Source organism: Streptopelia decaocto (genome assembly GCF_964273445.1).
Source record: "Streptopelia decaocto genome assembly, chromosome: 4".
Lineage (NCBI taxonomy): Eukaryota > Metazoa > Chordata > Aves > Columbiformes > Columbidae > Streptopelia > Streptopelia decaocto.
This window is the reverse complement of record NC_138658.1, coordinates 70,226,167-70,241,859: the sequence shown is the minus strand read 5'-3', so window position 1 is coordinate 70,241,859 and position 15,693 is coordinate 70,226,167. Positions and strand designations below refer to the sequence as shown.

Below are 15,693 nucleotides of genomic sequence, written 5' to 3'. Positions count from 1 at the left end.
TGAAAATAGAACAGTAGAGCAAATGTAGAGGAATCCCCTCATTCCATCCAACATATAAGAAAGCAAGATCCAGAAACTGACATCTGGTGAAAAAAATACAAAGATGCGGTAAAAATGGAGAAGAACTGAAAAACTAAACGACTTGCAGAGGTTTTCACCTATAGTGACCTATAGTGACATTTTGACCTACGGTGACCTTTTGACCTCAAGTGACCTTTTGACCTATGGTGACCTTTTGACCTATAGTGACCGTTTGACCTATAGTGACCGTTTGACTTCAGGTGACATTTTGACTTATAGTGACCTTTTGACCTCAAGTGACCTTTTGACCTCAAGTGACGTTTTGACCTATGGTGACCTTTTGACCTATGTTGACCTTTTGACCTATAGTGACCTTTTGACCTCAGGTGACCCTTTGACCTATAATGACCTTTTGTCCTATAGTGACCTTTTGACCTATAGTGACCTTTTGACCTCAGGTGACCTTTTGACCTCAGGTGACCCTTTGACCTATAGTGACCTTTTGACCTATGGTGACCTTTTAACCTCAAGTGACCTTTTGACCTATTGTGACCTTTGACCTCAGATGACCTTTTGACCTATAGTGACCTTTTGACCTATAGTGACCTTTGACCTATGGTGACCTTTGACCTATGGTAACCTTTTGACCTCAGGTGACCTTTTGACCTATAGTGACCTTTTGACCTATGGTGACCTTTTGACCTCAGGTGGCCTTTTGACCTCAGGTGACCTTTTGACCTATAGTGACCTTTTGACCCCTGGTGACCTTTTGACCTATAGTGACCTTTTGACCTATGATGACCTTTTGACCTCAAGTGACCTTTTGACCTCAAGTGACCTATAGTGACCTTTTGACCTATAGTGACCTTTTTACCTCAAGTGACCTTTTGACCTATAGTGACCTTTTAACCTATAGTAACCTTTTGACCTATGGTGACCTTTGACCTCAGATGACCTTTTGACCTATGGTGACCTTTTGACCTATGGTGACCTTTGACCTATGGTGACCTTTGACCTATGGTAACCTTTTGACCTCAGGTGGCCTTTTGACCTCAGGTGACCTTTTGACCTATAGAGACCTTTTGACCCCTGTGACCTTTTGACCTATAGTGACCTTTTGACCTATGATGACCCTTTGACCTATAGTGACCTTTTGACCTAGAGTGACCTTTTGACCTCAAGTGACCTTTTGACCTATGGTGACCTTTGACCTCATGTGACCTTTTGACCTATAGTGACCTTTTTACCTCAAGTGACCTTTTGACCTATAGTGACCTTTTAACCTATAGTAACCTTTTGACCTATGGTGACCTTTTGACCTATAGTGACCTTTGACCTCAGATGACCTTTTGACCTATGGTGACCTTTTGACCTCAAGTGACCTTTTGACCTATAATGACCCTTTGACCTATAGTGACCTTTTGACCTATAGTGACCTTTTGACCTATAGTGACCTTTTGACCTCAGGTGACCTTTTGACCTATGGTGACCTTTTGACCTCAGATGACCTTTTGACCTATAGTGACCTTTTGACCTATGGTGACCTTTGACCTATGGTAACCTTTTGACCTATAGTGACCTTTTGACCTATGGTGACCTTTTGACCTCAGGTGGCCTTTTGACCTCAAGTGACCTTTTGACCTATAGTGACCTTTTGACCCCTGGTGACCTTTTGACCTATAGTGACCTTTTGACCTATGATGACCTTTTGACCTCAGGTGACCTTTGACCTTTTGACCTATAGTGACCTTTTGACCCCGGTGACCTTTTGACCCCTGGTGACCTTTTGACCTCAAGTGACCTTTTGACCTCGAGTGACCTATAGTGATCTTTTGACCTCAAGTGACCTTTTGACCTATGGTGACCTTTGACCTCAGATGACCTTTTGACCTCAGATGACCTTTTGACCTCAGGTGACCCTTTGACCTATAGTGACCTTTTGACCTCAGGTGACCTTTTGACCTATAGTGACCTTTTGACCTCAGGCGACCTTTTGACCTATAGTGACCTTTTGACCTATGATGACCTTTTGACCTATGATGACCTTTTGACCTCAGGTGACCTTTTGACCTCAGGTGACCCTTTGACCTATAGTGACCTTTTGACCTCAGGTGACCTTTTGAACTCAAGTGACCTTTGACCTATAGTGACCTTTTGACCCCTGGTGACCTTTTTACCTATAGTGACCTTTTGACCTATGATGACCCTTTGACCTATAGTGACCTTTTGACCTATAGTGACCTTTTGACCTCAAGTGACCTTTGACCTATGGTGACCTTTTGACCTATAGCGACCTTTTTACCTCAAGTGACCTTTTGACCTATAGTGACCTTTTAACCTATAGTAACCTTTTGACCTATGGTGACCTTTTGACCTATGGTGACCTTTTGACCTATAGTGACCTTTGACCTCAGATGACCTTTTGACCTATGGTGACCTTTTGACCTATGGTGACCTTTTGACCTATAGTGACCTTTTGACCTCTGGTGACCTTTTGACCTATGGTAACCTTTGACCTATAGTGACCTTCTGACCTCAGGTGACCTTTTGACCTCAGGTGACCTTATGACCTCAGGTGACCTTATGACCTATGGTGACCTTTTGACCTATGGTGACCTTTGACCTCAGATGACCTTTTGACCTATAGTGACCTTTGACCTATGGTGACCTTTTGACCTCAAGTGACCTTTTGACCTATGGTGACCTTTGACCTATGGTGACCTTTTGACCTATAGTGACCTTTTGACCTATGGTGACCTTTTGACCTCGGGTGACCTTTTGACCTATAGTGATCTTTTGACCTCAGGTGATCTTTGACCTATAGTGACCTTTGACTTATGGTGACCTTTTGACCTCAGGTGACCTTTTGACCTATAGTGACCTTTGACCTCAGGTGACCTTTTGACCTCAAGTGACCTTTTGACCTCAAGTGACCTTTTAACCTCGGGTGACCTTTTGACCTCAGGTGACCTTTGACCTATAGTGACCTTTTGACCTCAGGTGACCTTTTGACCTATGGTGACCTTTGACCTCAAGTGACCTTCTGACCTATGGTGGCCTTTGACGTCAAGTGACCTTTGACCTCAAGTGACCGTTTGACCTCAAGTGACCTTTTGACCTATAGTGACCTTTTGACCCCTGGTGACCTTTTGACCTATAGTGACCTTTTGACCTCAGCCGATTTTTTTGACCTCGGGTGACCTTTGATCTTGTGACCTTCCACCTTAGACCTTGGACCTTTGACACTAGACCTTTGACCACTACATTTTGAGTCTGACCCCCTGACCATCTACATGTGACCTTTGAGCTATGACCCTTGACTTTTGATCCTTGACATATGACTCTTGACTTCAGACCCTTAAGTGCTGATCTCTGACATTTGACACTGAGCTCTGACCTCTTTTATAGGAAATTTCAATAGACAATTTTATTAGTAATATAGTTATTGTATCTGATTTTCTATCTACTTCCTAGAAAATCTAAGTTGACATCCATACTGAGTCTCATTGTAAGTATAGCAGTAATAAAGTGCAGGTGCTGTCACTTCAAATGAGATTCCAGGTAATTTGATAAGGGTGGTGGGCGGGGCCTGGCGTGATTGATCCCTCCCCTTTCCCAGGGGATTGTGGGAAGGGGTGGCCGGGGCCCAGGGTATTTGAGCCCCAGTCCCCGGGTAGGGAGTTCATTCTGCTCTGGGACTGCTTTGGTGCCGGTTCTCTGTTACTCCTTCGGCAGTTGGCAGCTTTGAGCTGTTTAAGCTGTGTGGGCAGACGTCTTAGGAGAAGCAGAGGTGCACGTTTGAGCTAAGAGCTTCGGGCACAGCAAAGGTTCAGTAGCAGCTGTAGTAGAAAGGTTGTTTGTCATTATGTTTCATTTGTTGATTCAGTTCCAGGTGCTTTGCATTTTCCAATAATTCCTGACCATGATGAAGATGGAGTGTTGTTTTTTGGTTTGTATTGCTGTATTAATAGTTGTTAATGTAATCTCTTCTCCTAGAAGAGTGTCTTGTCTCCAGGACTTTTGCAGCGTGCAGTGGCCCCTGGCAGATCATTTAAATGTACCTCCCGGAGCTCAGCCAAGGTGAGCAATGACTCGTAGGCTACTACTGATAAATATTATTTGGGTGCTTAATTGTAGGCATGTCCTTGCTTTCCATATTGTAGGTGATGATGGAGAAAGTGACAAGTGCAGGAAGATCCCCATTAGCCCACGTCATGTTTTCCTCTGTTGAAGATGGATTCAGTCCCTTGGCCCTCTAAAAGTTAAGTGGAGGCACGAGGGCTGGGAAGGGGCTGGGAATTGCAGGGAGGGTTTAAAGTTCTGAGACAGAAGAGGGCAGTCCAGGAGCAGTCCCCTTTGGGTGGATAAATGGCGTCAGGGAAATTTACAGTGCCATGTCAGCGTGTAGCAGGCAGGGCAGCTCCAGCCCGCATTTGTTGTTGTGTAGTTTGGGAAGCCCGCCTCGCGCCTGTCAGACGATCCTGGGGTATCCTTGTGCTCCAGGGGCATGAAAGTAATTTCAAGTGCCATCCCGGGGTCTGGAACGCCGGTGCCGATCGGCGTAGCGCCACTCGGGTGCTGGTTTTCTTGTATCGGCAGCCAAAAGGGTGCATGGTTCTTGCATCTTGAATGTTTCCGGTCAGTTGTGTTTTATGGTGTAGTTCTGGGCTGCAACAGCAGCTCTGCTCTCTACTCATCCAGTCTAAGGGGCTGGCACTTCTTCCCAGCATCTTGAAGGTTTTAAGTCTTGCAGCAGCTTCTCGTATTTGCGCCGTCTCTTTGTGTTTGTGCCAGAGCTGCCGTGTCATAAGAGGCCGTGACGTTAGGCTCCTTTTTTTTTTTTCTGGGGTTGCAGTAGAGGCTCCTCGCCTCACCAATGCCTCCCTGCAGGTTATTTTGATCATTGCCATCTCTGGTTTGGAGTCGTTTTTGTTGTGGAGCATTTTTGGTGCTGTTGCTGTCATGTGTCTATAACATTGTGTGGAGCGTCTGTCTAAGCATGTGCACATTTGGCTTGGAGCTGCTCTGCCCGGAGGTGTAGAGTCAGGAGCTGTTGGACTGAGTTCTAGGAGTCCACGATTAATCTGTGGACATGTTAAACTGTGTTGGGAAAGGTTGTGCAGTCATCTGGGATGGAGTAGCTGTGGGCAGGGGAGCGGACAGTCCGTTCCCCAGTGTTTTTGGGACTCAATTAGACCTTCTGGTGGGATTCCTGAATAGTAAGCAGACCTGTGGAATGGTCAAGCTGTTGATGAGCTCCTGGGTGACTTGTTGAATACCTTGATTTCAGATGCAGAGGGACAACTTGGCATGAAACAGCAATGGAGGAGGCGAGCTGAGCGCCATAAGCAGGTAGGTTGGTGCGTGGTGCCAGAGGGAAGCTGTGCCGTGTGGCTCTAGCTAAGTTTGGTCATTTCTCTATTTCATAGGTGTGAAGCAAAGAGGAAAGTTGGGTATCGGCAGCGCAGCTCCTCGGGCCAGGTGAGCACGGAGTGCTGGGCTGAAGCGGCAGCTCGTTTCAGGCCCCGTGTTGCTGGTGCAGGTCTGAGCGTCCTTTGGTTGTGTTTTAGAGGCGGTAGCTGAACGTCTTCATGGTCAACAGCATGGCAGTCAAAAGCAAGGGCGGCCAGGTGGACGAGCGGCCCAGGCAAGGGAGGGGGAGATGGGACCTCTGCGGGCAGGCTGTGTTTTTGGGCGGAGTCCCAGCAGGTGCCTTTGTTTTTGCAGGTGCCGCAGACGAGCTGGGAGGGGTGAAGCCACAAGCCGGCCGGCATCGGAGAAGGTGAGGCGGCGGTGGGTGTTGAGGAGCCCGGTATTGCCCGGTGACTCAGTTCAGCGTTTCCTTCTCGCTTTGCAGGCTCTTTGTGGGCCCTTTGGACTGGGAGGAGCATTTGCGGTGAGCCGGGCTAGGGGCGAGGAGTAGCGTGGGGCCGGGGACTCGTTCCAAGCGCTACAGTTCTTTTGCTTCTCACCGTCTTAGGCGTCACGAGCGGTGAGGGTTTGTGATTGTGCCCGCGGCACGACACGCCGAACGGAACGCCGTGCAACTTAGGAGGAGGTGGGTGTTGCGGAAGGGGTCAGTGTTTACCCCACGACGCCGTGTGCTGGCACAGCTTAGCGAGTGTGTGTTTTCTCGTGTTCCTGTAGACATTGAAGAGGAACCCAGCGATGCAGGAAGACGGCCATTTGCGCACGTGGCGTTTTCCTCTGTTGAAGATGGGTTCGGTCCCTTGGCCCTCTGAAAGCTAAGTGGAGGCATGAGGGCTGGGAAGGGGCTGGGAATCGCAGGGACGGGGGTTTAGTTCTGATAAGGGAAAGGGCCATCCAGGAACAGTCCCGTTTGGGCGGGTAAAGGGCCCGGGGACCTTTACAGTGCGATGCCAGCGTGGGCCAGGCAGGGCAGCTCCAGCCTGTGTCTGCGTTGTGGTGTAGTTTGGGAAGCCTGCCTTGTGCCTGTCAGACAATCCTGGGGTTTCGTTGTGCTTGAGGGGCACAACAGGCATCTATGGCAGAATGCAAACCCCCTCTCTCCCCCTCCCTCCTTCAGTATGGAAGGAGTAGGCACATCTCCCTCTCTCTCTGCTACTTGAGGCTAACAGCTTCTTTTGTTTGGCCCCAGAGCACCCTGGCCAGGGCCATTAGGAGAAGGGAGTGCCGAGGCGCCAGTGAGCTGCTGGGCGCCTGCAGCCAGTGTGGGGGATGTTTGGAGGTTTCAGGGGCACCCCACAGCCAGTGTGGGGGTGCAGAGAAGCTTCTAGAATGCCTACAGTCAGATCTGATCAGCCAATATAAAAACGGGATTCTCGTCGAGACTTTGCTCATTGTCGCGGGTCTCTCGGAGCACGAGCGAGATGCTGCTGCTGAGAGCCCCCCCGGGATGGAGACTCTGCTTGCCTTGCCACAGGTGTGAGTAAAACTTCTCGCAGGATTGCGAGTATATTTATACTTTTCGTGCCCATATGCATGTGCAACTTTCCGTGCTCAATATGAGCACGTGTAAAATTAATCCTCGCAGAATCACGGGTGTATTTTCTTTCCGTGCACATTTACATGTGTAACTTTCCGTGCTCAATATGAGCATGTGTATAAATTTCCTCGCACAATCGCGAGTGTATTTTCCTCACGTGCTTCCACATAAGCACGTGTAATATTCCGTGCGCATTTGCATGTGTAAGTAAATTAACCCTCACAGGATTGCGAGTGTATTATAAATTTACCCTCGCAGAATCGCGAGTGTACACTTCCCATACTCACTACGAGTACATGTATCTGTTTAAAAATAATCCCACACCGTGTTTAGGCAAGTGTGTACTTCTCTGGGACTCAGAGACGGCTCCAGCATTGTTTTGGGTGAAGCCATGTGCATGCACTCTGTGGACCGCCTGTTGTATTAGTTGCTGCCCCTTAATAATTTTCCTCAACTGATATCTGAACCTGTATTTAAGTCACTTTCGGAGTGCTAAAACCCTGTTTCTCACCTGTTTAATAAAAGTTGTTTTGGACCCTGTTGTCCCTTTAAACTTACCTCAGGGTGCCTCTGTGACATTTTTGGCGCAGCGAGCAGGGTATCAGAGATGGAGGAATTATTTAGAGGGTTGAGTAAGATTTCTGCAGCAACTTGGCGTCTCACGGTGTGTTACCTTCTGGCTGTTTGCTTTAACTTAGCATGGGATGTGCGTAAACTTGACCTCCAAATAGAGGAAGAAGTTTTGCAGCAAAACAAATGCGCGGGCTTTTTGAGTGAACGCCCCTCCGCTTCTCGACACTGAAGACCGTGTTGATGAAATAGGAAGAGAGGATGTGCGCCCTCTCATTGAAATGGAGACGTGTACGTGCTTTGTTTGTGTTGCTCCGTGTGCCGAGGGTGATCGGATATTGTTAAGTGGTAGTTTGGACTCTTCCCCACCCCCTACCGAGGGATCCGGTACCGGTGGCGCTGCGACCGGTTTGTGGGAGCCTTGGTGGGTTCGCTATAGCTGGCTGCTCCCCTCCCAACCGGACGGTCCCGATTGCCCATCGCAATCGAGACCGCGACCTGTCCCTAGCCGTGGTGTCCAGACAGTCCCCTCCCCGTACTGGCAACTCAGAGGGTCCAGCATAGCAAAGCCCCACCTCGTGAGGGCCGGCAACCGCCCCAAGACTGGCGGTGCGAAACGGAGCAGCCTGAAAGAGCTGCTAGAAACACATGTCCAGTACGGGCGTGACCCGAAAAACAGAGGCAAACTTCCCCCCGTAAAGCTTCTACCGCCTGTCCGCGCGCCTCCTCCCAGCTGGCCCCCCACCCCGCCACCGCATCTCAGGTGCCATCCCGGGATCTGGAACGCCGGTGCCAATTGGCTTGGTGCCAATTGTGTCCTGGATTCTTGTATCATCAGCTGAAAGCGTGGATGGTGTTTGCATGGTGTAACATCTGTTTTCCATACTGTCAAAGAAAACGCTGGAGTTTGCACCCCTATAGAATGTGAAATCTCAGAAACAAACCTAAGAGGCCTTTTAATCAAACCCACTATGAAATACAGTCAAATTGAAAAAGTTAAAACATACCCAAGTATTATTCATCGTATTATGCAAACATCTAAAATGCAAAATTTGGCTCGGCAAGTCGGACAAGGCACTTGGCTCGACAGCCAGGTCTCTGGGTGCTGCTCGTCCTGTCGGCTGGCAAACCATTTGCCCATGCAGGTGAGGCACCACATGGGCCGACAGTAGCATTGCTGGCATTCCCCTTCACTTGGCTCCTGGCAGTTCTTGATGAGCTTGATGTTAGCAGTAGTCTGCATACACCCTATGCACGGCTCCAGCTCCTAAAGGAGGAGAAAAACATCAAAATTACAAACCGAACAGAACGGTTTCTAGCATTGCTCTTCAAAGGCTTTTAGAAAATTATCTGCGCGCAAGAATAGTGGGAACTTGAGTTGGGCAGAGCCCGAAGGCAGAACTGCCCCACCAGAAGATACCGAATGTGTTCAATCTCCAGAGCCCTGTTTTATTAGACCACCCTTTAATGAGTGAGAACAAAGTATCTCTTTCAACAGAAAACCCTGAACTGCTGCATGAGATTGATAAAACAAAAATGACTGAAAAGAAACATTCTTTCTCTCTGTGTAGAGCCCCACCTGTTTCCAGAGCACAGCAGCCAGAGCAAGGTAAGCAAGCCCCCTTCTTTATCATTCCAACATACTATTTTTCAAAAAACATACCAATATAGAGGAAAATAAACAAAGCAAACAATTCTTACTACTTATTACAGCAAATGGCTGTTCCTATCTTCCACCTTTTTAAGTAAGAAACATAAATAACAGAGGAAATTGGGGCTCTACTGAACTCAATGGGCACTCATTTTGAAGGACCAGAAATGTACTTAATTTTGCTTGGATAATATCAGAATAATTGATATTTCCCCACAGTTAGTTACGTGTCATGAACTTGCATATCGGGAGATAATCTTGGTATGAAATATTTTACAATTAATAAACAATAATTAGCATTTCCCATATGTCTTCCAGCCAAAGCTCTTTAAGAACTTGACAAAGTTCAAAAGACAGCAGACTGGGCAGGCATAAAGACCTGAATCCTATTCATACTGCTGTCAGTGTAACAAAAAGAGCTCTGCTTTGTTGTCTCTAGTTCCCATCTCTCGTGTCTCCTCCCCTGTCCTCTCAAGTGTCTGTTCCACCACACCAGCAGCTTGACTGTGGAGCAGATCATCTTGCATTTCCTCTTTTCAACTCCATCATTTCCCCAACCCAGGTTCACTGCAAAGTCTTGTGTCAACATGGGGACAGGGAGTGTACAGGAAGCAGGACTGCTTCTTTCACAAGCTCTATCAGTTTTAACTTCTGAAATCAGGGCTTATCTTAGATTTTAGGCAGGAAAAAACTCTAACATAGAAAGGTTAACTAACTTTTTCAACTTATTCAAGGAGCTTCACAATAGGGAAAAATCCCATGTTGTATTTTTAATGTCCGTATCATAACTTCTGATGTTATTTATCACTCGATGTTAAACCAAAACTCAGTAGCTCAGCCTACACTTAAATGTGTCACAAATTAAAAGCCCTGCAAGAAAGCAACTCTCCCAAATGAATAGTATCTTCTCTTTATTTTGAACATCTCTTTCCACTGTATCCTGGTGCTGCAGTCAGAACTTGCAACCACATTCTGTGCAGATCTATCTGATCAGTTTTATTTTAGCTAGTTCATGCAACAACTGTACAGCGAAGACACCATATAAGCTCCATGATGCTACCAAAACTATCCAGTACTCACTCCATTACCTAGAACATCTGACACAGGCTCACTGCTAGGTCACCAGAACTAGTTTAATTAGTTACCCTTGGTACAACGAATAGTGTTCTAGTCACACTTCCAAGTGCTGAACAAGTGAAATAATGACCAGGTCTCTACAAATATTACTGAAGGAAGGACTGCATGGTATTATTTACAATTAAAGCAAGCCCAACTTAAAAATCATTAATTTATTTCAGCAGATCCAGCAAAACCTGGTTGTCTAGAAAAGTAAGCTGTAATGAAGCAACCCGCCAAAAGAACTGTAACAACAGCTGTGATTCTAGCTCCTATACACTTTCTGAAAATGTAACCTCATCATTTCCAAATGTTTTCAAGTGAAATTTTAATGGAAATTATTATAGGGGACTTTCTTCCATTCTGCTGTTTCTCGTGTCTCAAAATGTAATGTTCGCAATGCTGTTTGTCTCCTCATAGAAGGAAGAGAAGCAGCCAGAACTACATTTATTACACTTCACTGAAATGGAGGGTGAGCCCCTGCACTCACCCTGACTGAGCGAACAGCACTTTAGTGCAGGAACCACAGAAACGGAGTCCTGACTGGAGTCAGCCCTGCTGCGCAGACCTTGAGAAATTGTGCGAGGCCACATCTCACAAAGCTAAGGAATTTAGGCTAGGTCTTATCAGGAGCTAATGGTGCCAGCCTAGACTGGAACTAGACAAAACTAAAACTGTTGTGGCTGCACACTTGCACGTATACCGAAGGGGAGTTTGACTATGAGTCAGTCACTTTACACTAAAAATATCTGCAGCCCCCCTGAGCCCACAGAGCTCTCCTGACTGACAGCAGGCTGCACGGTGGTTCATCGCCTCTTGGGTAGGACACTAGTTACTCCTTGGGGCTGAGAAATCCCTTACCTGGCATGTTATCTACAGCAAGATAAGTGACACTTCATATTAGATCTAAAGCATACTGTATACAAGCTTGCTTAATTGCTAGAAATGCAGAAAGTAGTAGAAGTTTTGACCATAATTTAATGATAGTTTAATTACCATTTTATTACTCTTTAATTATCATTTAATAATAATCTTTAATAATTATTGTTTAATTAATTAATTCAGTTATCATTTAATGATACTTTTTGGTTAACCCTACAATGGTGACTTCTTTTAATAATTCACCCGTGACAGCCTTACATACACAGTTATCAATTACACAGTAATTACACAGTAATTACACAGTAATCACAGGCTCACCTGCATTGAAAAGTGTAATTATTACAGTGGATAGAAAGTCTCACCTGAGTGCTTGGAACAGGATACGGCTGGTTACTTTCCACCAGAGATGTAAACGTTTCTAGAAATAAATCACTAAGGCTTTGATGGATCACAACATTAGCTGCATTGATGATGGGAGCACGGAGCTTTTCTCGGAGCTCCCCATACTCTGTGGAGTTCAACCTGATGAGGAAAAGATGGGACGAAATGTTATATTGATTATACATTCAGATACCTTGACAGTACATTGCAGAGGTTAACATCAGAGAAATTAATCCACAGAAAAACCATTAAGGTTGGTACATATTAGTCAGAATAAATACATAGTGAGCATTTTGTTTTCTTTTGTTGTTTAGTTGTTGTTTTTGACACAACTTAGACAACAGAACATGCTGTCCTCCTTCATATCTGTGTCACATTGCCGACAGGATAGGCCAGAGATGAGCTAAAACATCATACAAAAATACAGGCAGGCTTTGGAAGTAATCAGCATGAACAGCAGCAATACAGGTAAAAAAATAATGCATTAACTGTAAAATACTGCATGCACAGTTTCTGTCCACCTTTCTAAGGCCTATTTACATATATCATATCTAAATCCTGCTTTATAAACTCCTGAGGACAGAAATTAGAGTTATATCATGTGGTATGTATCACATTGATGTAGTACAGAGAAGTATTAGGAGAATGTCAATCAGTACCAGCTTCTGTCATTTCATTACACAATTATAGATAAAACCTGAAATTTCCCAAAGGTTACAAACAGCTGCTGAATGTGACTTACTCTTTGATTTAACGCTGTAACAGGCTGTGTTCCACACTAGGTTGCTGCTGCTAAAGTCTCTCTCTAAGTGAGGCTCACAGACCTCAAGAGGCAGGTGAGACGTTGTGCACATTCTGTAGTGACACACCACTGTTGTTACCCCTTTTTAATATGACAGTTCTGAAGTGTAGATTCAGAACTCCCCAGCAGCTCAATGTATCCACTCATTACACAGCTTTCATGAAGAATTTCAGGGAACATTGCCCTGAAATTCCTTCTTCTTCCTACCACTCACTGAGCCCAATACAATGTAATATTGGCTTAGCTTTAGCTCCCGGTGGGCTCCATTGTTTTAACTACTATAGGATAGTGTCATTTGCCAATAGATGCTATCTGTGCAAATAACAGAGACCTTTGTATCCAGAGGAGAAATTCACATAGAACATGCACGGAAATATGGCCTGCCTGCACAAAAGCATTTTTCTTTCAGACACATCCCACTGTATCTAATTCCTGATATGTACAATGATCCTAAATAGGGGAATTTTGTCCTATGGCACTTTTGTTAAATCCTGTATGGCTGCATTCTAGCAGAGATTTGCTATTTCTGAACTTTTAAACACTGCTGTACTGTTTAGCCACAAAATAAGATTTTGGATTTGGATTTTTTTTTCCCTAAAAGGAATTGTCAAAGAAGCCATGATTTTCTCAGCTGGGGATGTAGTTTTGTCACTCTGGCACTGAAGCACTTCAAGAAGTAAATCATTAGTTGTTTTATACTTATTTGGTCACCACTCCCACAGGTCTATAAAAGTCTCCTCTTTTCTTAGGATCGTCATGCTTACCTTAACTAAGCTCTTGTTCTGAGCTCTGTTCACCTGGATATCTAACACAATCACCTCTATGCCTTCTTCATGCTTGCCAGGACCCCTCTGCTGACCTGTAAGTCTGGTGGTCTGCCTCCTTTTACTTACCTAGTAAATAAATGCTGCTGACATACAGATTTACACCAAGCAGACACTCAACTGTCTTTTCAAATATATAGTTTTAAGAACACTAGCATGGCTTTGGGTACTCCTTTTAATGACACAGTGACAACAGAGACTTTAGCACCATTCTAATCAACATTACAGCTTTCTGCAGAACTTGCAGTTTTGCTTAACTACACAGAGAGACTGCTGAAAAAAATAGCACGAGCCTCTAGAAAACAAGCCCAAACAGTTCACAGCATGTTTGCCATGATTTACTGCTAGGAGAACACAAACATCAGCAATGGACCACAATTACTTCCTTGCTTTAAGGGCAGTCAGCTTACAGCAGCTCAACAAGAACTCTTCTGAGCAGTAACAAAATTAGGAGCCTTGAGCCAAAGGAAAAAAAGTCATGGATGAATAACATCCACTTTTAGAGAAATAACTATTTATCCTCCCCTAAAATTTGGAAGATCAAAGATTCTCCCTTTTATTTCTGTTCTGCATCTTCCACCTACGTTTTTCCAGTTACTTCTTTCTACATCCAGGACAATCCTCTCCAGATCAAACAGGGCAGTCCCTCTGCCCACTGTGGATTCAATGCTGCAGGTGTATGAATCCTTTCAAACAACCTTTTTTCACTGCACTGTGTGGCAGGAGTGTGCCTACAGCATCTCTGAACACCAGGCAGAGAGCAAAGAGGAAGGGATGAGACCCAAGGAATCTTCAGATCTGCCACCAAAGCACTATCAAATAGCATATATATAACACAACAGGGTAGTTGTTTTACCGGATATCAAACGCTTTCACGTAGGGGTTAATACTGGAAACACGGATGGTGAGGAACTGCACAGGCATGTTTGAGTCTGGGGTGAGTTCATGCTGTCTGGAGTCTGTCACTGTCAAGTGAATGTCCTGCTGCTGGGCAACATGTAAACAGTAGGCGGTCACTTTAATCACCCATGAGTCCGTAACAATCACCCTCGCTCCTGGGGGTCCGGTAGCAAATTTGTCGATTCTCCTAAATTCTGTATTGATGGAAGAAGCTACTGCCCTCCAACCTGACTGCGGGAGAGCATGAACAGCGAGTGTTCGGGCTAACGGATGATTATTCCAACCTTTCCGTGACCAGTAATATGCCAGGGTACCGGTGACTGCTGGAAAGAAAACAGCGAAGAAAAAGAAAGTCTTCCATCCTTTTGAAGCCAGGTAGAAAGAGCAAAGATGTTTTTCCGGAGCAGCAAAGCACATACCAAGGTAATAACCTGCAAGGAAAGAAAGACTGACTTTCAGGATGCAATTAAGTATATGCATAAGCAAATCCCCCTGACTCATATAGTTATCTAACCAGTGAGCTCAGCTCCTGGAGAGCTAGTGTACTTCTGGATGACAACTCAAATTCAAGCCTCTTGTCCTAAGCAATCTGAAATAAAATCTTACCTGTCATTGATTTTTACCAGAATTATATAGCTAAATGAAGCTGATTTGAATGTACAGATTAAATAAAATTACCTGTAATATACTGCTTTTATCAGAATTATGTATGTAAAGGATTTGAATTTGCTGATTGAATAAAACTAGTTGTGAGATGTCACTTAGTTTTAGCAGAATTATATGGCTACAGGAAGCCAATTTGAATTCATTAGTTAAATAAAATGCTATTCCTTTAAAAGTGCTTGTTCTCCGATGCAGCCAACTTGTTACAAAGCTTAGGCTGTACATTACAAAGAAGCTTGAGCGATGCTAAAACACAGTATATCCAAGATGTAGAGTGTCACCTCATTCACCCACAACTGGGACACAGGCGAGGAACCCCCTGGCTCCCGCCCGGCCGGTTCCCGAGCGCAGGTTCACCCCGAGGCCGAGGGCTGCCATGGGATCCCACCCTCCCCGGGGCTCTCCCGCCGCCGGCCGCGCTCACCCAGGGGCAGGAGGGAGTGAACCAGCAGCGTGCCGGTGCTGCGCCGCAGGTGGTACTGTATGAAGGCCACGTCCTCACTGCCCAGCCAGGCGGCCAGCAGGCTCTGCACCGTCAGCCCCGCCGAGCGCATTTCGTCGGGCGTGAATACGAAACAGACGGCGAACACCACGTAGGCCAGCGTGAAGGTCAGCGCCGGGCTCGCCATGCTACAGCCCGCTCCCGCCACGACCCGGCCCGGCCCGACCTGCCGCCCCGCGGCTCCCTGGGAGCGGTAGTTCCCGCCGCGGCAGCCCCGGATGGGCGGAAGGGCCGGCCCGGCGTGGGCGCTGCCGCGTCCGCCGGGGCGGAGCCGCGGCCCCAGAGATATCGATAGGAGGCGGGTTCCTGGCGCTGGTTCTGAGGTGTTTAACCGCCACCGCCTCAGCACGGCGCCACGACGAACCGCCCGCGCCTGCGCACTACGTCTTCCATCAAACCACCGGCTCACCGGCC

The 15,693-nt window shown here is 46.2% G+C and overlaps 1 protein-coding gene across 1 annotated transcript; it reads right to left on the bottom strand.

Moving 5' to 3' along the window:
* Positions 1-8,490: 8,490 nt before the first annotated feature.
* TMEM129 (transmembrane protein 129, E3 ubiquitin ligase) lies at positions 8,491-15,568 on the bottom strand. Its single transcript, XM_082051964.1, has 4 exons — positions 15,202-15,568; positions 14,071-14,545; positions 11,570-11,729; positions 8,491-8,825 (listed from the first exon to the last, which is right to left on the bottom strand). Exons 1-4 carry the CDS (start codon positions 15,404-15,406, stop codon positions 8,577-8,579), a joined length of 1,089 nt encoding a protein of 362 aa, XP_081908090.1. The 5' UTR covers positions 15,407-15,568; the 3' UTR covers positions 8,491-8,576.
* Positions 15,569-15,693: the final 125 nt, after the last annotated feature.

Coding starts and splice junctions, on each gene's coding strand:
- TMEM129 (XM_082051964.1), bottom strand. CDS start 15,406: ATGGCGAGCCCGGCGCTGACCTTCACGCTGGCCTACGTGGTGTTCGCC. Junction 11,730..14,070: donor GTGAAAGCGTTTGATATCCG/GTAAAACAACTA, acceptor TTTCCTCATCAG/GTTGAACTCCACAGAGTATG. Junction 8,826..11,569: donor ATCCTGTTCCAAGCACTCAG/GTGAGACTTTCT, acceptor CTCCTCCTTTAG/GAGCTGGAGCCGTGCATAGG.